The sequence below is a fragment of the Calypte anna genome, chromosome Z, assembly GCF_003957555.1.
Source record: "Calypte anna isolate BGI_N300 chromosome Z, bCalAnn1_v1.p, whole genome shotgun sequence".
NCBI lineage: Eukaryota > Metazoa > Chordata > Aves > Apodiformes > Trochilidae > Calypte > Calypte anna.
The window spans coordinates 424,524-447,525 of NC_044274.1; the positions used below are offsets into that span (position 1 = coordinate 424,524).

At 45.7% G+C, this 23,002-nt stretch overlaps 1 protein-coding gene across 1 annotated transcript in view; it reads left to right on the forward strand.

Annotated features, from left to right (window-relative positions):
* Window positions 1-229: 229 nt before the first annotated feature.
* ATP8B1 (ATPase phospholipid transporting 8B1) overlaps window positions 230-23,002 on the forward strand; it is a 31,951-nt gene continuing 9,178 nt past the window's right edge. The window contains exons 1-18 of the mRNA XM_030468018.1: window positions 230-467; window positions 1,242-1,330; window positions 3,035-3,130; window positions 11,615-11,807; window positions 13,783-13,880; window positions 15,140-15,253; window positions 15,602-15,700; window positions 15,815-15,876; window positions 16,318-16,390; window positions 16,490-16,560; window positions 17,298-17,380; window positions 18,041-18,199; window positions 18,357-18,445; window positions 18,565-18,755; window positions 19,641-19,849; window positions 20,633-20,676; window positions 20,823-20,979; window positions 22,040-22,228. Of these exons, the coding sequence (XP_030323878.1) occupies window positions 11,627-11,807; window positions 13,783-13,880; window positions 15,140-15,253; window positions 15,602-15,700; window positions 15,815-15,876; window positions 16,318-16,390; window positions 16,490-16,560; window positions 17,298-17,380; window positions 18,041-18,199; window positions 18,357-18,445; window positions 18,565-18,755; window positions 19,641-19,849; window positions 20,633-20,676; window positions 20,823-20,979; window positions 22,040-22,228 (1,819 nt within the window). The 5' untranslated portion in view covers window positions 230-467; window positions 1,242-1,330; window positions 3,035-3,130; window positions 11,615-11,626. The remainder of the gene's footprint in view (window positions 468-1,241; window positions 1,331-3,034; window positions 3,131-11,614; window positions 11,808-13,782; window positions 13,881-15,139; window positions 15,254-15,601; window positions 15,701-15,814; window positions 15,877-16,317; window positions 16,391-16,489; window positions 16,561-17,297; window positions 17,381-18,040; window positions 18,200-18,356; window positions 18,446-18,564; window positions 18,756-19,640; window positions 19,850-20,632; window positions 20,677-20,822; window positions 20,980-22,039; window positions 22,229-23,002) is intronic.

The following is a 23,002-nucleotide window of genomic DNA, read 5'->3' on the forward strand; positions in this document are numbered from 1 at the left end:
TGTTCTCCATTACCCCCAACAACATTTCCCCCTCACCATTCAGCTTCCCCCCCCTCCGTGTCCCGTCCCTGCTCCCTCCGCAGCCCCTCTCTGTGAACTGCCGCCGGTCCCGCCCCGCCTGGGGACTCTCCGCAGGGCTGCACCTTTCCCAGCCCCTCACAGGGGGAGCGGGTGCTGCTCAGGGCCCGGCGCGGTCCTCACCCGGGGTAGGGTTCCGGCCGGTACTCCCCTGTGTGCCGGGTGCGGCCGTGCCTGGTCAGGACGGGGACAGGCACCGGGACAGGTCCGGGGCCCGAGCGGCCCCTCCCTTCCTCCTGCGCGGCTGGGCCGGCCCGGACAAGTGGGGGAACCCGTTTGTCCGGTCTGACGGCGGCTGCCGCGGGGACACCGGGCGGGAGCGGGGCGGTCGCTGGCGGGAGAGGGCCCTGAGAGAGCGAGCGAGCGAGCGGCGGGACCCGCGCCCACAGGTGCTGCCGGAGGGCGGGCTGGGGCCCCGCTGCTCCCCTCGGCTGCACCCCGGGCGGTGGCCGAGCCCGGAGAGGCGGGTGCCGGGCCGGGAAGCGCAGGCGGGGAGGGCCGGGGAGACGGCGGAACCGGGAGCGGGGCGGGCCCGGGCTGCCCCATCGTCCCCCGGAGCGCTCGGTGGCGGTGAGGGCCGGGGCTCCGGGGCACGGCCCCGCCAGGAACCGCCCCCGCTGCCTCAGGAGGGGTGAGCGCCGGCACCGGGGCCGACCCGAAACCATTTTGTTTGTCAAAGTATCCCCCGGGAGCCGCCGTCGCTCGGCCGGGAGGTGCCAGAGCCGAAACGGCGGGATCGGGAGCAGGCGGGGGCTCGGGGTGTGAAGGCGGCTGCTAGGGCTCTGCCGCGGGCTGCGGACGGGCGGGGCTGAGCCCCGGGCCAGCTCTTCTTCCATTGGGCTGGGGAGGTCCAGGAGCGCAATGAGCATTGAAACTATTAAATATTCATTCAGAAGAGAGCGGCCTCGGCCGGGGACCCTGAGGCGGCCGCTGGAAGGGAGGGAGGGAGGGAGGGGAAAAGGGAGGGAGGACGGATCCGTCTGCCAGGTGAGGCCTTTGCACCTTCCCTGCCCGGCCCGGGTGCGGGACAGGGGGTGCGGGACCGCCATGTGTGTCTGCCGGTCGGTCCCGCACACCTGAGGGGTTCTGGTCACGCGTGGGGACAGCAGGTTTCGATGGGAACCCTGCAGTGATTTGAGTCTCTCTCTCTCTCCCACACGCAGAGATGTGCCTCAGCTGATCGTCAGACTTGCCACCGAAGCTCCTCAGGCTGGACCGCCGGGTGAAAGGGAGGATAAAGCTTTGCAGGGAGGTAAGGCACAGAGTAACAAGTGCTCTGGCAGATACCGCTGGTTGCTGACCTGTTTTTGTGGCCCTGGGCTAGGTGCTGTGCTTCTGTGCTTGCTTTTCTTCCTCTGCCCCCCTGCCCTGTGTCTATAAACGAGGAAAATATCTCCCATGGCTGTGGGGTGATCACTCATCAGTCAGTGTGTGTACAGCCTGTAGGGCAGGAGGAGGTGTCAGTATTAAAGAACTGTCAAAACTCTGCAGCAGAAAAATATCAGAAAAGTCACTTGTGTGGTTGGGCACCCACTTGGGGGATGAAAAGCGTTTTGTGACCCCACAGATATCAGTAACTCAGTTGTGTTCCCTACTGCTTTGTGTCTATAGCTTAAACAGCATCCCTTCTCTTAGGGTCTGGAGGGAACTGCATTAAATAGAGCAGCTAATGAAGCATTTCTCCACTGGCTTGAATGTCAGCAGAAACGTTTTGAAACTGAAGAAGGCATACAGTACAGGGAGCTGCTGGCAGTAAATAGTTTCTGGTAATGAGTAACAGTGTGGTGGCTTTTATCTGGTGTGTTTGGTGGGGGGTCTGAAGAGAACCTGAGAGTGCCCTGGGTGAGTTGGGGGGACCAACAGCCAGCCTGGTTCTTGAACAGTCCCTACCCCTGTAGCTGCTGCCAGAGTTCTTGGGTTTAACTCCCTGCAGAAGTGGCTCAGATTGGCTCTCAGTTTTCTGTGTGGTTCTGCTTCTTTTATTTGTCTTCTTTTCAAAGTCTGGTTCAGGTGTCAAGTGGTATTTGGTCATTTTGTGTTCTTTGTCAGCTTCTGCATTGCTGTTACTGTTGTTCACATTAGAGCATATCTTTCACAGACCTGTGTTTGTTAACTTGGAGGTATCATGCAGATTATTTTTGGTCACTTCTAAACAGTTATCTTAATTTAATTTTCCCTTGTGAAACAGACTGGGAATGCTCTGGTGCCTTGATTTGCAGTTTATGATGATGAATTCAAAAAACCACTTGCTGTCTTTGCATTCAAGTCCTCTATTTAAACTGGCTAAAGCTTATTTTCTGTGGTCTTTTTTTGCTGTGGCCTTTATTTTGGTGGCATAGGTAATGCTATTGGGTCTGAGAGTAACGTGCTACCTGCATTGAAATATGGGGAGCTGTTTGTTTTTGTTTAATTATAAGGGGGGTTAATGTTATCCTTGGCTGTTTCCTTTATCTGGCCCCTGTTAAATGAGATGCTTTGTGCAGATGTAATTGAATGCAGGATATTAGCCAGGAGCTTCTGAAACCTAACCCCAGCTCCATCTGTGACTTACCTCATGGCCTAGGGCAAATCACTTAACCTCTCTGTGTTTCTGCACTTGTCAGGGGTGAAGAACATGCCTCTTATTGTATCTGTCAGAGTCTGAGGGTGCATGAGCTCTCAGCTCTGCTTTGGAGCTGCTGTGCTCTGTGAGAGGGCACTGCTGGTGCACTGTTGCTTTTTGGGAAGCTTATAAAATTATTCTGTATCAGCAGTGTGTTTAGTTTCTGCCTGAGAGGAGGAAGAAGAGATGGGGGGGGGGGACTGGGTTTGAAGAACTAACCAGAAATCTCTCTTTTTGCTAAGCAAGGAAAATTAACATAACTATCACCTAAAAGAAATCTTCTGTTGTTATTGCACATGGTCTCACAGGGTGGAAATCAGCCAAGAAATGTTTTCTGACATTGTTTCTTTACAGATGGAGCCTAATTTAAAGTTGGACACAGGGGACCCTTGAGCTGCAGCACACACCTGGGGAGCCTCTTGGGTCAGTCACAAGCTGCTTTGGAGAAAGGTCAGTTAAGGAAAGTCTCTCTAGATGCAGACAGACAAAAGGTGTATTACTGTGTAATCTCCAGCCTTGTTGGCAGGAAGTAACCTTTATTTTTTTTACAGTTAAAGATATCTGCTGGATCTGATGGGGGATGGTAATATCTGGCAAGAAAAACTATTTAGAAGTTCCAAAAATCTTCCATCCCAAACAATGCAGTTTATCTATGCACAAAACCAATTCTTTTTTTCCTATTCTGAAATAAAGTTATGTTGTTTTATAACATGAACCTTGAAAAGCAAGGTAACAATCTCTATTAAAAGTCAGGTTGAAACCCCTTCAGAGTACACTGGAGCCTACAGATTGAACAAAGGTTACCAACTTTATTGTCTTCTTCAGAGATAAATTGCCCTGACTTGGACTTTAAATGATGGAGAGTCTGCATATCTGTTAATGAAAAAACCTAGTGCAGATAATGGGTAAAATTATTATTTTGTTTCTGCATGTGGCCCCTCTTCAACCATCCTCACTTAGCCTCAGGCAACTTGGACTGGAGGCTATGGGTCTCTTGTTATTGGTATTTTCAGTTAAATTGCTGGGAAGCATTAGGAGAGAAAGCATTTGGAAGCTGGTGTTCCCCATGTCTTCAGTTTCCCCTGGTGATACTCTGGTGGTGGGCTTTTCCATTTTTCTTTTTTTTCCCCTAAGATTGGTCTTGGACATCTGTCAACAGCACAAAACTGAACTCCCTCTCTCCAGAGGGTTTCAGAGGTTTGGTGCCTCAGCTTGTTTGGCTGGGGCTTCAGCGTGTTCAGTGGAGAAACTGCCACTTCCCTTCAACCAAGTTTGGAAAGAGCTTTTGGAGAAAGCAAGATTTCACAGAGCTTGGTGGTACCAAAGTGTTAGAGTTCTCCACTGGTGCTGGCAGTGTGGGTAATTAGGGTCATTAAGGCATGCAGAAAGGCTCTGGAGTTGATTCCTTGTGAAAGAAATCTGGGGATTTCACAGGGTTGGCTCTGCTTGATGCCAGTAACAAAATCCCTTGGAGCTGGAAGCAGTCCAGGTCAGTAAGTTCTTGATCCTCACAGTTAAAGAGCTAGAGCTGAAACACCTCTTTGGAAACACCTTTTTTAATGAGTGGTTGCCCTGGCTCCATGGTGTGAGGCTGGGTGAGGGTGTTTCCAGTTGCAGGAGGAGCTGGGAGACGCTCTGCAGCTGCCTCCCAGTGCAGTGAGAGGCACCTCTGAGCAGCCACAGGGTTTGCCAGGGCAGTTTGTTTATACACTGGGGAATAACAGGGCAAGTTTTGCTTTTGTCTGTGTCTCCAGCATCCTTATTCTGCACCATTACAACACCTCTCTTTTCCCACTTCAGACATGGGTGAGCTGATAAACATAATGTGAAAGCTTTGAGTGAAGCACTGTGGGCATCTGATCGTACAGCTGTGTACACAAACATCACTTGTCTGCACTGTGGCATTCCCAGATTTTTATCCTGGTGCTAATATTTCAAAATCTGTGGTGAAGGGAGATAAGCAGAAATCAATTATTCACGAGAGTTAACCAGCTTCAGGTCTGCTTTGTCTGGTGGATGTTACAGCTGCTGTTACTGCTCATGCTTTGTCAGTGTGCAGATTGAGTAAGCTGCATTATTTCCAATCAAAAGACACAATATGGGCACTTTTTGATGCTAATGCATGTGAAAAGTGAAGTGAAGTGAACCTCTGTTATTGAGACTAAATTCTAAGTAGCCTCTGCATGATTTGTGGCCTCAAATGGCTGGAAACAACTTCTTTTGTAAGTGTGAAATGAGGTACTGTTGTGAATCAAAATACATATACTTAGATACAATTACAAAGTTGTGTGTTTATACACACATGTGTGTGTAAAACAGCAGCAGATGATAAAAACAAGCTAACTCATATAAAACCTGTTGCTTACAGAACTGGCTCCCCAGGGATTTCTCATACTCAGTGATAGGTTGAGTCTCCACAGGCACTGTTTGAATCTTTTGTGGTTCTGCTCTGTGGTGAAGATGTTGGACTCATCAGGCATGACACGGGGCCTGCTGTGTGGGCTTGTCTAGGTGTACTCCTTCACCATCAGCATTTTATCTGCAGCCATATTTTAATCACTTTAACCTTTTTCACCTCATGTGAGGCATGTGTTGGCAGTTTCAATGTGGGAACTTTCTCCAGGGTCACAGTGCAATGAAGATGTGTAGGGTCAGGAGTTTGTTTCCCCTCTACCTCACTTTTGATTATCTTGGGCTCTCCAGTGTGGTTTGAGCACATTTAGTCCAGAACTGCATGCCTGACCCAGGATGTCTGTGGTGTAGGTGCAATTGCTGAGCTCTGGGAGCTCTGACAGACATGCAAACCTCTGATTATCTCCTCATGATGCCTGGCTGCAAGCTGACCCATTTGCTGTGCATGGTGTGAGCTCTCAGCTTGTCCCTCAGCATCACCAGGAGTTGGGATGTATCCCTGCAGCATCACCAGGAGCTGGGATCAGCTGTGCAGGCAGCAAGCAGGGGCCTTTCCCACAGCCAGCAGGAGCACTGGGGGTGCTGAAGGGCACACACTGTGTGTGATACACTCTGAACTATAGGTCGTGGGTTTTTGCCTAGTGCAAAGTGTTCTTGGTTGGTTTAGAGGAGCTGAGGCTGAGGCTTTGGGATTCAGTTTGGCCACTGCTAAGTACATGATGGAGCCTTCCTCAGGTGGGCAAGGGCACAGGGGACTTCCAGTGGTTCCCTGAACTCTTGAGGTTGCCTTTCTCAAAAGCATTTTGAGAGTTGGGCTTCACCAGGGCCATGGCATCCTGTGAGGGTGTTCCAGAACAAATGGCTGATAGAAATCATTCACTCCCCTTGAAGATGTAATTTGGGGGTGTTCAGTTATTTTCAGGCAGTCATTCAGTGTGGTAAATGTCTGTATGAAGCAGCTATACAAATCAATACAAACCAGTGTGCTGGAAGCCTCTCATTTGCATGGCATTCCAAGGGAAGCTTAGCAGCATTTGGTCTGCAGGTTATTTCTGTGGCCTGTTTGTGCTGATTCATGTTGTTTCAGGTAACTGCTTTTCCCCTAAAAGCATCATAAAGATCAGCAAGATGGGCTGATACACTTGTTACCAGTAACACCACTTGTTATCAGTATCCTATCTCTTATGAGTAATATGTGATCTGCCTCTTGTGTTTTGGAAGTATATCCAGTTTTATTATTTTCCTGTTTCCTTGTAGAAGCTCTTGTTGCAGGTAGATCAGTTGATGAATACATTTTTAATGAAGGGTAATACTCTGCTGAAGCATTTGGCTGCACTGAGGACAGGAATGTCCTGCCCAGCCCTTGGGAGCCCCTTTGCCCCAGTCAGGGTTACAAAATTGTCACCTGGATCGAACACTTTGCTTTACATTTGTGTTGTCAGAAAGGACATAAAATGAGCCTCAGATGCAGATGTCTGCTTTGATAGAGACATCACAGTACTCTGGGGCTCTCATTTCCTTTCCTCGTTTGGATTGCAGTCCTGTTGCTCTGTGGACCTAAACAGGCTTTGTTTCATGATCCCTTTTTAGCTTAAAATCCCAGTTACTGGCAAGATGAACAGTGTGCTACAGCTGAAAATAGCCAAGCAATTACTTCTGACTTTTGGTGGAAAATGTAATTGAAGTAATTGTGCATCTGCTGAGGAGTCCTTGGGGGACCCCCCACCCCAGAGCTGAATGTTAGACATGGAGTTCTAGCTGGGTTTGGAAGGGCACATTCAGTCCTCCTCTGAGTAGGCTTGGGTTTGTACTGTTCCTTTCTCCTGTGACACACAGTAAAGAAATAAATCTAGGAAGCAGAGGAAAGTTTTTAAAAACATGGAAATTGGTGAGAATGGAAATTCAAAGCAATTCTTTTTTTTTTCTTTTCCTGTTACTCTATTGCAACACTTCTGCTGGCAAGGCAGAGGGTATCTCTGGGCAGAGTGCTGGCTGGGAAGTGTTTGATGGAGTTCCTCCAGTGAGACTGCAGCATGTTCTCACCCAGCAGGACACTGGTGTTGCTGTGTTACAGCCAGGGCTCTGCTGGTTTATGGAGGGGACTGTTTCCCTATCAGTTTGGCAAACCACATTTCTTTGTTTCACAACAGCATGAAGCCTGACAGCTTTCTGTTTGCATTACGTGGTAAAGGGCTTGGCAACTGCTCATGATTCAGCTGCTGAGCTGGGGCAGCTCTGGCACCCTCAGGATTAGAGCTGGTGCCCGAGAGAGGCTGTGGCAGGGACCTGCTCTGCATTTACCTGGGGTTTGCTTTGGTTTGTTTTGGGCTTTGTTATTTGGTTGTTTGGGGTTTATTTGTTTGGTTCGGTTTTTGCTACTTAATGTTGGCTCTTGTAATCTTACTGAAGTGAAGAACTGTGGGACAAACCCATAATATCTTAGAATTAGGCTTTTAATTTATTTCCTTTTCTTTTTAAACGCATACTTAAATATCAGTGAAGCATCTTGATGCAGCATTTTTGCCCTATTTTAACTCCAGAGACCTGAAGTAGTTCACAAAGGTCTCTCTGAGCTTGCTTCTTGTACTGAGTTTGGTTTATGACTCTTAAAATATTGATGCTATTATGTTCTTCAACAAGGGTCTGTGGCAAGGTTTGAGAAACTCTTGCACATTGCACCAAGGTGTGAGATGGCTGTGCAGAACCATGTGCTAAGGGGATGAGGGCAGGCTGCAGGCTGTGCTTCTGTTCTTAGGGGCTGATGTCTGGCAGGTGTGTGACTGCTAGGCTTGTTCTGCTTCACATTCCAGGTTTTCATGTCCACAATAAATATAAATATCTGATTTTCTGATCTGCAGCATTCAAGTTATGCTCCTTGGGCTCCTCAGGCTTGTAACAGTGCCACATGCAGAAGAGAATTTAGAATAGGATTATTTTTGTTGTGGTGGTTTACTGCCTTCAAACAAGTGCAATAAATGTGTTGTTGGTTTGGTTTTGGTTTTGGTTTTTCTTTTTATTTTTTTTTCCTTTCCTTTTTTTTTTTTTTTCCCCCAAGGTTTAAGTTATTCCCAATTAGCTGGTACATGCCCTGAGGCATGAGCAGCCAGAAAGTTACTTGTGTGTAAATGTGCTGCCAGCCTGGAGTTCTCTGCCTTTGCAGCTGCTGAGCTTGATCCCCCAGCAGCAGAATCCTTCAAGGTTTGAATGTTACAGATAGCCGAGTAGGTCTCATTTTAGGAAATGCTCATTCTGTCTCTGAGAGGAGCTGCTCAGTGTTTTTTGTGCTGGAATTTTGTTTTGCTCATTATTTTTTCTCCCACCACATATGTTCAAACATCACTAATCACTGTTTGAATCTAAGCTTGATGGGAGAGAGAATTCTTTCAGAGAAATTTGGTTTGAGCTGTATGATTAGTCTATTCAATGCAAGATCCATAAAAACAGTGTTCATTTCAGGTTATGTTGTTGTGAAAAGGGAAAACCAGGTGGTGAACTATTGTCTGAAACATTTTTGTTCCCAGTTCCAGCAAACCCAACCCTTTTTTTTGTTCACTTGAAAGGCTGTTTTTTAAGTGTTTGTTAGTTCAGCTCAGGTCTGAACATAAGAAATTGTCTGTCTCTCTTCTGAGAGGAGATCCTTTTAAGATGGGACCATTGATTTATTTCATTTCACCATTGTTCATAAATAATGTGTTTCTCCTGCATGGCATAGCCTTTCTACCTTCCTGTTTGGTTTGGTTTGGTTTGTTACTTGTGGTACCTTTTTTCCTCCTCAGAATAGTGACTACTCCAAAAATCAGTCGGAGCCTCCTCTCTTCCTGCCATGTGTAATTGATCCTTGGTTTCTGCTGTCTCCATCCTGCATCCTGGTGGATGTGTTTTCCCATCCCCTGCTACCTGGCACCTCTGCTGCTCGGTGCTGTCGGTTCTTCCCTTCTCCTCTTTCACCTCCTGATCACTCCCCATCTTCCTCTGAACTTCTGACATGGCACTGACACCCCAGCCAGCCCTTTTCATGCAGACCAGGTGTCAAGAAACTCAATTCTAACCCTCTCTGTCACCCTGTCACTGTCAGACTCCTTCACCTTCATCCCCACACCACCTCTCTGCTCTCTCTCCTGCCTTGCTGGGGGCTCTTGGGCAGTCCCCGGGCAGTGCTGGTCCCCAGGGACAGGCTGTGTGCAGGGCAGGCAGGAGCAGTGCTGCCCAGGAGGCTGCTGGGGATGTCAGAGGGGAGGTCCCTGGAGGTCCCTGGGCAGGGATGCAGCAGACACTGCCTGAGATCCCTGCCCTGTCTCCTGCAGCCAGCAGCACAGGCTGCTTCTGTTTGCATCTGAGGTATTTCCATTTAACTGTGCATCTATAATAGGAAACAAATGCAGTGGTTTTTTTGACATCTCATTTAACCCTTTGCAAGATTAATGAGTTCATTAATCATTAAACAGTTAATGAGTAAAGTTTAATAGACTAAAGGCTGAATCTGTGTGTGCTGGGGCTACGAGCTGGTTTTGTTTGTCTCAGAGGGAGAACGATTCCAAGGTCTGGTGGTATTTTCTGTTCTAAGGACTGCACATGTAAGGCTCTTCAGCACTCCCCCCCAGCAGCCCCCACGTATCAGCAGGGCAGAATCCATGGCTACTGCAGACCTTCCTGCAGTTATGGGTATTCTATATTTATTTCAGAGAGGATCTGAATGTCATGTCCTGCTATGAGAGGGCTTTGTCTCATACTCACACCATCACAGAATTGCCACGGTTGGAAAAGACCTCTCAGATCACTGAGTCCAACCATCAAACAGCTTGGGATTGAAAACATAAGGAATTTCTTCTGCCTGAACAGACATTCAGTCCCCAGAATGTCTGAGTGTATGTAAGCCCAAAGCAGAGATGTGGGTGCAGAGCCTGGCCCTGGCTTGCTTGCCACCAGCAGAGGAGAACAGTGGGGATTGCATCAGGGACCTGTTCCTGCCATGGTTCTGTACATGCTGTCCTGGGCCCCACGGCTCAGCTGGTAATGAGTAGGTTGCTCTGGAGATAAATCTTTGATTCAGGTTTCTGGTTAATACTTTTCTTCCTTTCTTTATTAGGTGAAATATGAGATTGTCTGGGGATGGGGTGGTAGCTGAGAAAGAACAGAAGGGGTAAAAAGAGGAGAAATAAACCAAAATACCACAGTGAGGTATTCAGATGCCTGAGTTTGAACTTGAGTCTCCTGTGTCATGAGGTGAACTCTCCAATTCCAAGGCTATTTAGGAAAATAAATGATCTTTTCACAAAAGTTTCAGGTTCCACACCCATGTCTGTGCCTACCTGTCATATCCCTGGCTAATTGCATCAGTGAACAGCTTCGAGCAGCTTGAGTGGGTCATGGGAGAAGTTATATGAATTCATATTCTATCAGAACGTGCTTTCACATGATACCTGGTGGTTTTGGTTTATTTTGTAACCTGCCAGACTTGAAACAGCACAGTGCTGTGGCTCCTGAGTGCTGCAGGCTTTGGGCTCCCAGCCAGCAGTCGTGCCATTTGAGTAGCATATTAAGTGCTCATGTAATATTTATATCTCTCTTATAAGAGATATTAAAGATGGGAGAGCATTTGGCTTGGCAAAAATAGAAACCAGTGCGGATATTGCCAGGGTTTGGTGTCAGCCCATTTGTAGGTGCTGGTTGGAGGGGAGTTGCATGTGAGTAGATGGCTGCTGGGCTCTGTTTACAAGCAGTTAATGGGATGATGTCTGTTGCAGCAGATACCTTAAGCTGGAGAAGATATCTCAGAGATTTAAAATGCTGGAGGAAGCAGGGATCCCCTGCTGCACATCCTGCTCCTGTCTGAGCTCAGCCAGCTGCAGCAGCCCAACTCACAGCAACACTGGGAGATTTCCCAGAGCTATAATTGACATAAACTTCATGGCAAGGGAAGATCCCAAGCTGGGAGATCACCTGCTGGTGCTCGAGGGCTGGGAAGCACTTGCACATTCTGAAGTACTTGAGGCAGAGGTGTGCATCACAGCTTCCATCCACTGTCTGCTCTTGTGTGCTGAGCCACAAACTTGTGATAAACTTCCTGGGGCCTTTGGACACCAGGACTTGCAATGAGGAGTAACCTTTGGAGAGGGGACAGGAGGTGAGGGGTGGTTTGGGAGAGACTGGGTTGGAGGGGCCCCCGATGGTGTGGCTTGCTCTGCTGAGTGCCTGGTGCTGGCCCTGCCAGGTGTCTGCAGGCTCCCAGGTTCCTCTCCCCACTCAAGGTGTGCTGTGCCAGGAGCACAGGGTGTTCCCAGGGCTGGCGTGTGAGCACGTGTAATTAATTACACAGAGCAGAATGGTGACGAAGGGCTGTGAAAATAAGGACCTCATGACTTGGTCTGTGATGGAAAACCCAGCCCCTCCTCAGTGCTCTCCCAGGGAAACTGGTTTAAATGTGGCTTCTGGTGACCAGAATCAACAGAGTGAGATCACAGCCCTGGTTGCCAGCAATTGCTACACTAACTCCTTTCCTTGATTTGCATGAAATGCTGGCAGGACACCAGCAGGATGATCTCAGAAAGGGATTCAGAGACCACCTTGGATGAGGACTCCCAGCCCAACGATGAAGTGATGCCGTACAGTGACGATGAGACGGAGGACGAGCTGGAGAATCATCAGCCTGGGGCTGAGCCAGGACACAGCCCCAGCAGCAGAGGCACCCACGAGGGAAGGGAGACTCTGAGGAGAGGTAACCTGACAGAATCTGGGCTTGGGGAGCAAAGGATGCTGAATGCAGAGGCTGAGCTGAGCATGGATCAGTTTGATGTTTGTGCTGGTTGGTGGGGTAGGATTTGGAATGGCTCATCTGGAGCTGTGGAGGAGTAATTGATGGCAATGCAGTTTAACAAAGGGCAGAATGATAACCAGCTTCATTCCCATCTGCAGCCAGACCTCTCTGCCACTGCTCATTGCGTAAAGCTGCAGGGTGACCTCGTCCTAATTAAGGCAGGCACAAGGTGTACATAGCCTGTGGTCTGAGAACTGCTCCATGGAACCTCAGATCCCTGTCTTCTCCATCATCTGGAGACCTGAGCCAGCATAAGCAGCTTCGCTGTGTTTTGTCAGCTGGTTTGCATGTATTTCTGCTTTCTAAGTCTTGCACAGATTATCTTTCATCTTCATTGCTAGCTTTGTAGCCTCCTGACTTTATTTGCAGTGGTTTCAGGCTCACAGAAAGGTTGGGTGAGTAGCAGGAGTTCAGAGAAACCCCTGGAGACAGTCTGTGTGCTGCTGCCAGCACGGGAACATAAACAGGAGCAACCTCTTTGGCTTGTTTTAGACATACCTGTTCCTAGCCTTTGTCCAAGGAAAGTCTGTAACTCCCCTAAGTACCTTCTTCTCAGTGTTGCAATGTGAGTACTTTTTATTTAGCCACTGCCTGTTTAATATGTACAGATTTCCTATTCATGTGGCAACAGGGAACAGTTGATCACCTCAAATTTTACAGCCAAATTTTTGCAACCAGGATGCTGGAAATGAAAGTTGTGTGGTCCCAGAGATCCTGGATATCATGGGTTCACAGTCTGGTTTGGGCTGGAAGTGACCTTAAATATCAGGCAGTTCTGACCCCCCTGCATAAACAGGGACACTTTCCACCAGCCCAAGTTGCTCCAAGCCCCATCCAACCTGGCCTTAAACACTTCCAGGGATGGGACAGCTTCTCTGGGTTTGAGTTAATCAGCCTTATCAGTCATTCCTACCTCACAGCAGCCCTGGAGCACCTTCACTCCTGCTTCCCCAGGGCCCTGGCAGTGGGTGCCAGTCCCCACACCTCTGCCTCAGGGAGTTTCAGCCCATCCATATTCCACAGTGCTGGATGTGCCCAGGTCACGAGGAGCCCATGAAACCAAGAGGAGCACCCATTAAGGACAATTACTGTGGGTCAGAGAAAAGGGGGAGATACTTGGCTGATGAGTCAGGAAAACTGGATTGCAAAATGTCCTCTGCCTCATCCTTCCCAGGCAGGCAAAGAGCTGCTGGGAATCATCTGAAGAACTTGCTGAAGGAATTCGGAGGGGAGTTTCTTTGATGTGGGCAGGGCCTGACTTGTGGGAAGGAGGTGGCCTGGGAAAAGGGGGGCATGGAAAAGAACCTGACAGCAGGAGGCATTCTGACAGTAACAGTGGTCAGACAAAAGCTGTCTATGTCCCCAGATGAACTCCATGTAAAGATGGACTTTGTAGGATTTAGGCTAACCAGAGTGATGAAGGCTGCTCATAAAATACACAAAACTTTGGTAAAATCCCATGGAGAGAGCAGACACATAGAATAAGAACAGAACTTTTGAGAACACTACCATGGTGAGAATTAGAGAAAAATATGTTCCTGGGAATCACCAGCCCATTCCTGAGTATCCCATAGTCTGTGCAGGAAGAGGAATAGAAAGGAAGATACTAGGTAGAAACACATGATAGAAAACAAGGAGTAACTGGACTTCAGCAGACTCTTGGCACACTGAAATACCTGCCCCTAGGAAAAACAAATAGCCTGAAAACTTCTGGAAAACCCTTTTGTAGACAAAGTACTAAAAAGCAGCTCCCAGTCTTGTTTCAACTGAAAGTACCTTTAAAAGATGGAAAGAGAAAACCTGAAACTGGCAGATTTGTCCCCCTCTGTTTATGTTTATTATGAGGTGCTGACCCATTCTGCTTGGTCTCTTCCAGACTGCAGCTGGCAAGTTAAAGCCAATGATGAACGCTTCTACGAGCAGCCCCAGTTTAAGAGAACAGTTTTTCTGTGTTTCAAAAGAAGCAAATATGCAGTAAGTTTTCTTTATCTCAGTTGTGTGCTAACAGTACTTGTCAGGGTGAATACTTAATCTCAGTGAGACCTTCCCAGCCACTGCTGGTTTGTGTAAGAGCCACAACTGATGATTCCTTTGCTTGCCATCAAAGGTGGGGTTTGGGTTTGTGAGTGGAAAAATCAAGGCTATCAAGATACTTCTTTAAGATGAAGTAGAGAATCAGAAGCCAGGTGTCCTCAGTCTGAATGCCAAGTTTTAGTTACTCAACTGTGACTGTTGCAGGTGTCCCCATAAAGGGTCACCTTTCATACAAGAAGTGTCAGTGTAGTACCAGGCAATACCCTGATTAAGGTAGTCAGGGACAGCCTTAAAAATAGACATTTGGGCATATCAGGTCATTTAAACTGTCTAAAGACACCTGACTGTGATAAAGGAGACATTTTAGCCTTATTTATCAGGACAAAAGATTGAATTGTTTTTTGTCCTGGTCCTAATTTTTGAACTTTTGATGTAAAGCTAGGATGCTTGTGTGTGGTGCTGCTTGTGAGTGACAGAGGCTGAGACTGCAGGGGGACACTTGGGCTTTATCTGTGCTGCACTGGCTCCCTGCTGAGACACCTGCCTTGCAGACTTGGGGCAGCTGGGATTATTTCAGGTGTGACAATGAACATTTCATAATTAAATGCTACAAGTGGAGCTAAAGAAATGAGAATCCTTCATGCTTGGACTAGGTAGGGACTGGCACTCCTGAGAGGTAACCCTTGCTTGTCTGCCAGTGTCCCTCCTGAAGAAGCCTAATTAACAGTCCTTTACTACTTGTAGTCTCATGCCCAAGAGCAATTATATCCCTGACAGTGAGACCCTGTGTTGAGCAGGGAATGTGATGTCAGAAGGCATTACAGAGAATGGTGCCTACGAGGAGGGGAGCAGGGAAGTTTCCTCCTCCTCTCTGTGCTCATCCGGCAGTGCCATGAGCTCCCTGTCATCTGTGGGAACAGGCTGTAACCTTTCTATGCTGCTGCTGTGCAGTATCAGTGTAGCCAAAGCTTTAGTCTGAGATGCTTTTTGGGCTGTGCTAATGTCAGTGAAATAGGCCTTTTTTGCCTTTTTTTTGTTAAGATGATGGCCCATGTTAAACTGTTGAGGAAAAGTACAACTCTAACCAAGTTGATAGGAAGGATTACCCTAGTAAAATGTTTTCCTTAAAAACATGCATTGCACATTTGTAAGGGAAGAAGACTCTGCTGTTGTGAATGACATCTACTTTTCTTCACCAGGGAAATGCAATCAAGACGTACAAGTACAACCCTATCACTTTTTTACCACTGAATCTGTTTGAGCAGTTTAAAAGAGCAGCCAACTTCTATTTCCTCGTTCTACTTATTCTGCAGGTAAGAAAGGCAGAGAGAATGCTAACTGTGTGTGAACCTGGGGTGCTGATCTACTGAGCTGAATGATGCTTATGGTGCTTGGGTGCTATCCTGTCAGGGAATCACAGGGGACTCTCTCTGAAGTACTGCAGAAAATAAGCCCATGTTTACAGAAATGCAACTGTTAAAGAGGTGATGCTGAGGCAGAGCAGCAAGCTCAATCTCTCCTCCAAGACTTCTGTTCATCTTCACAACCTGACTTAAAATTCTGTCTTTCTGTTGGTTTTCTTTCTTATGTTATAATCAGATCACCATTAAATGTCTCAAAGTTGACCTTGAGGGATAGATAATACTTTCTGTCTTTTTTAGTCAATTCCCCAGATAACAACCCTGTCATGGTACACAACACTGGTGCCCTTACTCCTGGTGCTGGGAATCACTGCAGTCAAAGACCTAGTGGATGACATTGTAAGAAACATCTTTTGTTAATATTAAAAGCAAAAACCCCCAACAACCCAGTGCTGGTGATTTCTTTCACTGTGACACGCAGCAGGGAGCACAACCTCTACTCCTGCTTTTCAGGCTCGTCACAGGATGGACAATGAGGTTAATAACAGGACGTGTGAGGTCATCAGGGATGGAAGGTTTGTACCGTTTCCTTCTTCACTCTGTGACTGCTGTTTGCTGCCTTGTTACTGAGTTTCATCACAGATTTTTAGCCACAGGTGACAGGGAAAGTTCAGCATTTTGTCCTTTATTATTTCCCATGTCTCTGTGAAAACCTAATTGAAAATGAAGGAGAATTGCCCAAGGGAGTAATTTAAACTTAATTCTGTAACACTAAATCAGTAATAAGAGCAACTTCTCTGGAGAGAAAGGCAGAAATTCATACGTAGGTGAAGAGGAAAAGCAGTTTGACTTCTAAGTTAGAGATCCCCAACTAAATTGCAGTTACCCAAAAGAAAAAAACACACCCTGCCAAGATTTAATGATTTCATAGCAAGGGAAATTTAATACTGCAAGATTTATAGAGTTCATAGTGTTCTAGATTAAATACTAATATTATTAAATTATCTTCATGTTAGGTTCAAGAACACAAAATGGAAAGATATTAAAGTTGGTGATATAATTCGTCTGAAGAAAAATGCTTTTGTTCCTGTAAGTACTTAAGATAGATTTGTTGTGTGTTTCTGCAGAGTTCTGCATCAATCTTGACTTGAATTTATTTGATGCTTAATTTTTTGTTTGTTTTTCTAGGCTGATATTTTGCTGCTATCCAGCTCAGAACCAAACAGTCTTTGCTATGTAGAGACAGCTGAACTGGATGGGTAAGGCTCTGTTTAAGGATTTCTTGGATTTCAATTTGGCTTACTGAGCCAGAAGTTACTCATTTGGATAAAAGAGTGAGAAGTGTCTGTTACAGTCTCCACTTGTCACTTGCTAAGCCAAACCTGTAAAGCTCTGTCCATGTAAAGACTGGTGACTACCAGAGGTTTCTTCCAACCTGGACTTTCCTAGGATTTTAAACTTGTCCTGTTCCCCGTCAGTGGGAAAACAATCATACATATTTTTCTTTGGGAGTTTTTGACAAAAACAGCTTAGCTAAAATCAATTTTACTCTCATGTTGCTTTGTAAATGTTGTTTCAGTTCATGTCATCAGAAAAACTAGTGCTGAATCCTCTTTGAGAGGTCTGCAATGACAGGGACCTCACCTAATGAGGTGAGATGTTAGTTTTTCTGGATGAGTGGTATATCTGAGTCATCTAGTAATCTTAGAAGTTGTGACTTACAACATCGAGCAAAACAAGGTCCTGTTTCTGTTGCAAAAGGTTTGTTCTCTGCTGGAGCTTTCAGCAGTATCAGTTACTAAATACTGCTTTCAAATAACCATGACTTCAAACTTCATGAACACTTCGTGTCCATGCAAATCCATGGCTTTGCCTTTACTCCCCTGTAGGAGGCTGGTACCTGTGATGTATTGATTTGCTTAATTTAACTTTGTTCAAACATCTTTCCTGCACCCACATTTTTAATAAAATGGCCTTTTTCATCCTTTCTTTTTAGTGAGACCAACTTAAAATTCAAAATGGCCCTGGAGGTAACGCACAGACACCTTCAAGAAGAGAGGGCGATGGCAGACTTTAATGGTTTGTACAGTTTTATTCTTTTATTCTTTTATTCAAATGCTGCTCAGGCAGTTTACAGCCCAAGTAAATAAACCCTGGGTGGGGATGGAAGCGTTGCCAGTGGTGCTTGTGATTCTGGAGCTGGTGGCTTCCTGGCTTTTGTCAGGAGGCAGTGGAAGAAAATTGCCCAAAGGAAACTGGTTCTGCACAAAACCTGCTCTGGAGATGAGACCTGTGCCAGGAGTGAGCTACAGCACCCTGAGCAGGGATGTTGGAGCCCTTTAAGAGTGTTTGCTGTGCTAAAAAAAACTGGTTTGCTGTTGGGATTGGACCAGGAAAATATCTCCTGTTGTCCTTTTCAAATTTCTCATCCTGATCTAGATGCTTTGTGTGAGCGTTCTGGAAACCTGGAGGGCAGGAACCCCTTTTCTTAGTGAGACCTCTCACAGAATTTTATCTCAAGCTGAATTTTGCAGCAATCCTAAAATTGCAAATGCTTAAAAAAAGGGGGGAGAAAGAGTGTTTTTACACCTTACATTTCAAAGAGATTGTTTACTTAAAGCACTCATTTTCTCGAAAAAAAGAACCTTATGGAGTAAGATTACTTGTGTGGTGGGTACAATTCACTGCATTTTTACTGAACTCTTGCACATTAAACCTATTCTCCTCCAAATTTATTAGGTATGATTGAGTGTGAAGAGCCTAATAACAGACTGGATAAGTTTGCAGGAACATTGTTCTGGAGAAACACAGGTTATCCACTGGATACTGATAAGATTTTATTACGTGGGTGTAAAATCAGGAATACAGATTTCTGCCATGGAGTGGTCATATTTGCAGGTATTTATGAATTGAACATGTGTAGTATTAAGTGACTAAAAGCATAACACCTTTATCAAATAACGTTTTCTGTATTTTATGGCCCAGGCTTGTAAAATAGTAACACCAACACTTGTTTATATGTTGTAATTCCTCCTTTTTTTATCTTTATTTCTAGGTGCTGATACAAAAATAATGAAGAATAGTGGGAAGACAAGATTTAAAAGGACAAAAATCGACTCCCTTATGAATTACATGGTCTACACTGTAAGCTTTTTTTGTTTAAAGTTCAGCTGTCTGAGTTCATTTTAAGTGAGTAGAGTGAATGCAAGTTTAGGAATGCAAGTTTAGGCACTGTTTCTGAGGTGTCTCTGTGTACTCTGTAGATTTTTGTTGTCCTGATCCTGCTGTCAGCTGGCCTGGCCATCGGGCACACTTACTGGGAGCAGCAGATTGGCAACTCCTCCTGGTACCTCTACGATGCACAGGACTTCAGTCCTCCCTACAGAGGCTTCCTCAACTTTTGGGGATACGTCATTGTTCTGAACACCATGGTTCCCATCTCCCTCTATGTGAGGTAGGTAAACACCTTGGCCTTTGATAGCAGAGCAGGGGATAGGGCTGAACTACTTAACCCATGGATTAACAGTGAATGGACCTGATTTCCCACTGAGGGTGACAAAGGCAGCTTCATGTCAGCTGGGAAGGAATATCAGTTCTCTGTCTCACTAAAAAGACATCAGATACACTCACCTTCTTCACTGAGGGTTTACAAGAGAGCAATCTGTATGGTTTTCAAATAAACTCATCAGTCAGGAGTCTTTGACTCAGAATTCAAAGCTTCTCCTACAGTTTTAAACCTATCTGCTCTATATTTGACTAAGGAAAAAGTTCTCCCAAGCAGTGATCCCTGACAAAATTGGAGACTTGATCCTGCTAGTATTTATCTTCTCAGTCTAACTCTGCAATCACAGTGCACAAAGGAAGCTACTTGAAAAAATAATATGAAAATGGAAAAAAATCATGTTTTCTAGATTTAGTTCCCAAAAAGGGGCCTTATTGCTCCATAAAATATGAATAGTTTTGCCTTTGACAAACCTGTCTGGAAGATACTTGAAGTCATCCAGATTCCTACCTGACCGATCTTCTCCAAATTGTACTTAAAATGCTCTTCTCCAGAGGGATTTCTGTTGATGCTTTGGGCTTGGTGAGGCTGAAATGCTTTTCCCCAGCTGCTGCAGTGCTGCAGAAGCTGAGCTGTGTGGTCCCAGCTCAGCTGAGTGGCTGCTGCAGGGATTATGGTGCCCCCCAACCTTCTGCTAAGTGCAATCCTTTGATCTTAAGCTATGTGGGCAACCTGAGTCCTGGAAAACAGCCCCAGTCCCCTGGATCTGATAAACTGTCAGTATTTTGAAGTATGAGTTGCTACTGGCAGTAAGAAAACTCATTTTGTTTCCTTCAGTGTGGAAGTGATTCGTTTGGGCCAAAGCTATTTTATAAACTGGGACCTGCAGATGTATTACCCTGAGAAGGACACGGCTGCCAAGGCCAGGACCACCACACTGAACGAGCAGCTGGGGCAGATCCAGTACATCTTCTCTGACAAGACAGGAACCCTTACACAGAACATCATGACCTTTAAAAAATGTTGCATAAACGGCCAAAGATATGGTAAGTCTGGTGTGGAAACCGTGGCTGGCACAGGAGCTCTGGGCTGTCAGAGAAACACAGGGAAGCCCCTGCACGCACAAGCCCGAGTGGTAATGTTTGTCTGCACATGAGGCTTTTTAGGTTGAACTGAGCTGCCACAATTTAGCTCTATCATGGAGTAAAGCTCCAGTAAAATGGAATTGTTGGGAGTTTCCCCTTCAAAAAGAGGAAACTGACTGACTTGAACAGAAACGTTTCAGTAGAAAAGTCAGAACTTAGTGATTTACAGAATGGTTTATGTTTGGTAGAAATCCTTCAGGGACAGAATTAATCTAGAAAGAAATAAGAACATTTAATAAGTTCAATCAGCAGTTCTTCATTTCCATGTTAGTTACTTCCATGTCCAGTCCTGTCTGGGTTTCAGTTTTTGGCATAGGCAACACGTGTGCTTCCAAACTATTGTTTGGCAACTCCAAATACTGAAGAACTCAGTGTGCTAATGCCATGTGCTTATGAAACATCCTACTACCTCTGAAGAGGTGAGGAGTTTCTGATAGTGACAGCAGTTTTAAGACAACACAGATGTTTAATGACAATTCCATGGAGTGCTTTTTTCTCTTGCATTTGCTTTGGTATCTCTGGGATACACAAGTTCAGCAGCTGTGAATTAATTTGCCTTTTTTAAAAAAAGTCTGAGCTGTTCAGTTGTAGTAGATATTGTATGTATTTTTTATTTTGTGATTAGGTTGTAAAACCTTTGCTATTCTGTCCTGTGCCTTCTAACTGATGGTGCTTGCATTGCAGGAGACTGTCGGGATGGAGCAGGGCAGCTTCAGAGCCACCCTGAGGTAGGTCAGTCTCATCTGGCAGTGAAGCCCCCAGTATCTGTAGAAGAGGGAAGGTTCCCTTGCCAAAGCATCAGGAGATGCAGGTAGGCACAAAGCAGCTGCACAGGAGGTAACACAGATTCTCTCTTCTCTTGCTTTCTGAGCAGCAGGTGGATTTCAGCTGGAACATGTACGCAGATGGAAAGTTCTTGTTCTACGATCACTATCTGATAGAGCAAATAAAAGCTGGAAAGGAGCCAGAAATTCAAAAGTTCTTCTTTCTGCTTGCCATTTGTCACACAGTCATGGTTGACACTTCTGAAGGTGAGAAGGTTTATTTGGCTTTTTTTCTTGCGTAAAGGAACCAATGCCTCAAATCCAATTGCACAAGAGTGGGGTCTGAAGTTTGGTCTCGTAAGTTAGAAGTGTTAGGCTGCTATTTAAATAAAACAAAAGCAAGAGCTGGTGCTATTCCCTGTGCTGAATTTATCTGACCCTTTATGGGAGGGAGGAGGGCTGTCTTTATTGCAGTTACAGTTGTGGCAAGTCAGTATCTTAAATAACAGCAGACACAGAAATGGAACAGTTTACACAGAGGTCTTGTGTTTTCATATTACAGCTCTTGTATCTGTTCAAATACATCTTTAAAATCTCCAAAGCATAAACAAATAAAACAATAAAGACATAGCATGGTCTCTGGTTAGTACAAACACATTTGGAAACTTGTTTTCAGTGTGAAGAAACAAGTGTTTTCAGCATGAGAGTTTCATGTCTTACTCCTGCACTCACCTCCACAAACCTCTACAGATCATGGATGTCTGTCCTAGGAGTACTGACAGCAAAGAACCAAAATGAATTACAGAAATGTAATAAAAACTAAATTTAAAGGTGAATGGATATTGAAGCATTCATGAATGTGAAAAACAAGGTTGGAAGATTCAATTAAAATGCTAAAGAGTGAAACTGCTTTACTTCCACCTCTGCCAGGTCTCCGTGAAACCAGCAATCTCTTGTCCGTGTTTGAGTTTCCTCCTCTTCCTCTTTCTGCTACATTATATTCATGTCTGTGGCCAAGGACTTGTCCTGTGAAGCTTCCTTTGGAAATGCTTAAATTGATATATAGAGAAATCAAAACATTTGAGTTATATTTGTTTTGAGACAGAGAAGTTACAGTTCTTACTTTTCTACCTGGAGGGAAGAGAGTCCCGTGACTTACCCTGTTTGGAAGGTACACATATTAAAAAGCAGGGCTGTCTCTGCTCCCTCTTCTCTGTGTGCACTGCACACAAATGTGTGTCAGTTTTTTCTCTGTGGTGTCCAAGTGCTCCTGTAATGCTCAGGTGTGCCCTGCCTCTCTTTTCTTTTCACTTTTTCCATGGTCCAGGTCAGCTCTATTACCAAGCAGCTTCCCCAGATGAAGGGGCCCTGGTGACAGCAGCCAGAAACTTTGGCTATGTTTTCCTGTCACGGACACAGAATACCATCACCATAAGTGAAATGGGGATTGAAAGAACTTATGATGTCCTTGCCATCTTGGATTTCAACAGCGACAGGAAGCGGATGTCTGTCATTGGTGAGCCCATCACAACCAACCTCTGCAGAAGGGGCCACTTGTGTCTCATGGCTGAAAAAGGGGGTGCCAGGGAAGGGGTTTGAAGTCAGGACTTACAGCTGTGTCACACACACTCCTGTGGGAGATTTTAACCCACACAGCTCTGGGTAGCAAAAGAGAGGCTTTGCAATGAGGTGCTAGTGTGTCCCCTAGGCAGTCCTGGGGGTCAGATGTGGCCTCTGCTGAAGACAATCTTGGGTCCCTTCGGTAGAGTCACAGACCTGAAGAAATGCTCCAAAGAGGGTTTATTCCCCTTTTCCCCAGAGAACAAACAAGCTGTGTGTTCCTCTGGCTGTTGGAACACTGGGTATGCAGGCTGAGGCATAAGTAGCTCTTTCAGTTTTGATTTTAACCATCTTTACAGAAATCAGTCTGGAACCCATGGGCATCAGTTAGAGATCTGCTGTTTTTTAAGATCATGTTTATGGCGTGTCACATCTCTGACAAATGTCTCTGCCCAGCTTCTGTGGGTGAGTGAGATGTTAACAGTGTATGAACCATGGTCCAAAACATAATCTTTTGGAGCTTTTAAGTATCCTATCCTGTCATGAAAGAGGAGAGATGTACTTGTCAGGCAGGTTATTTAACTGAACAGCATCAGAGATGATGAAGAAGAAACATGGTCTTGCAGTTTTGGTACTTAACTGAAGTAGACTGAAAGATCTCATTGGAAACTATTCCTTTATTTAAATGGACTCTAACATTCTGTCCCACCTCTCACATTTTACTTCACAG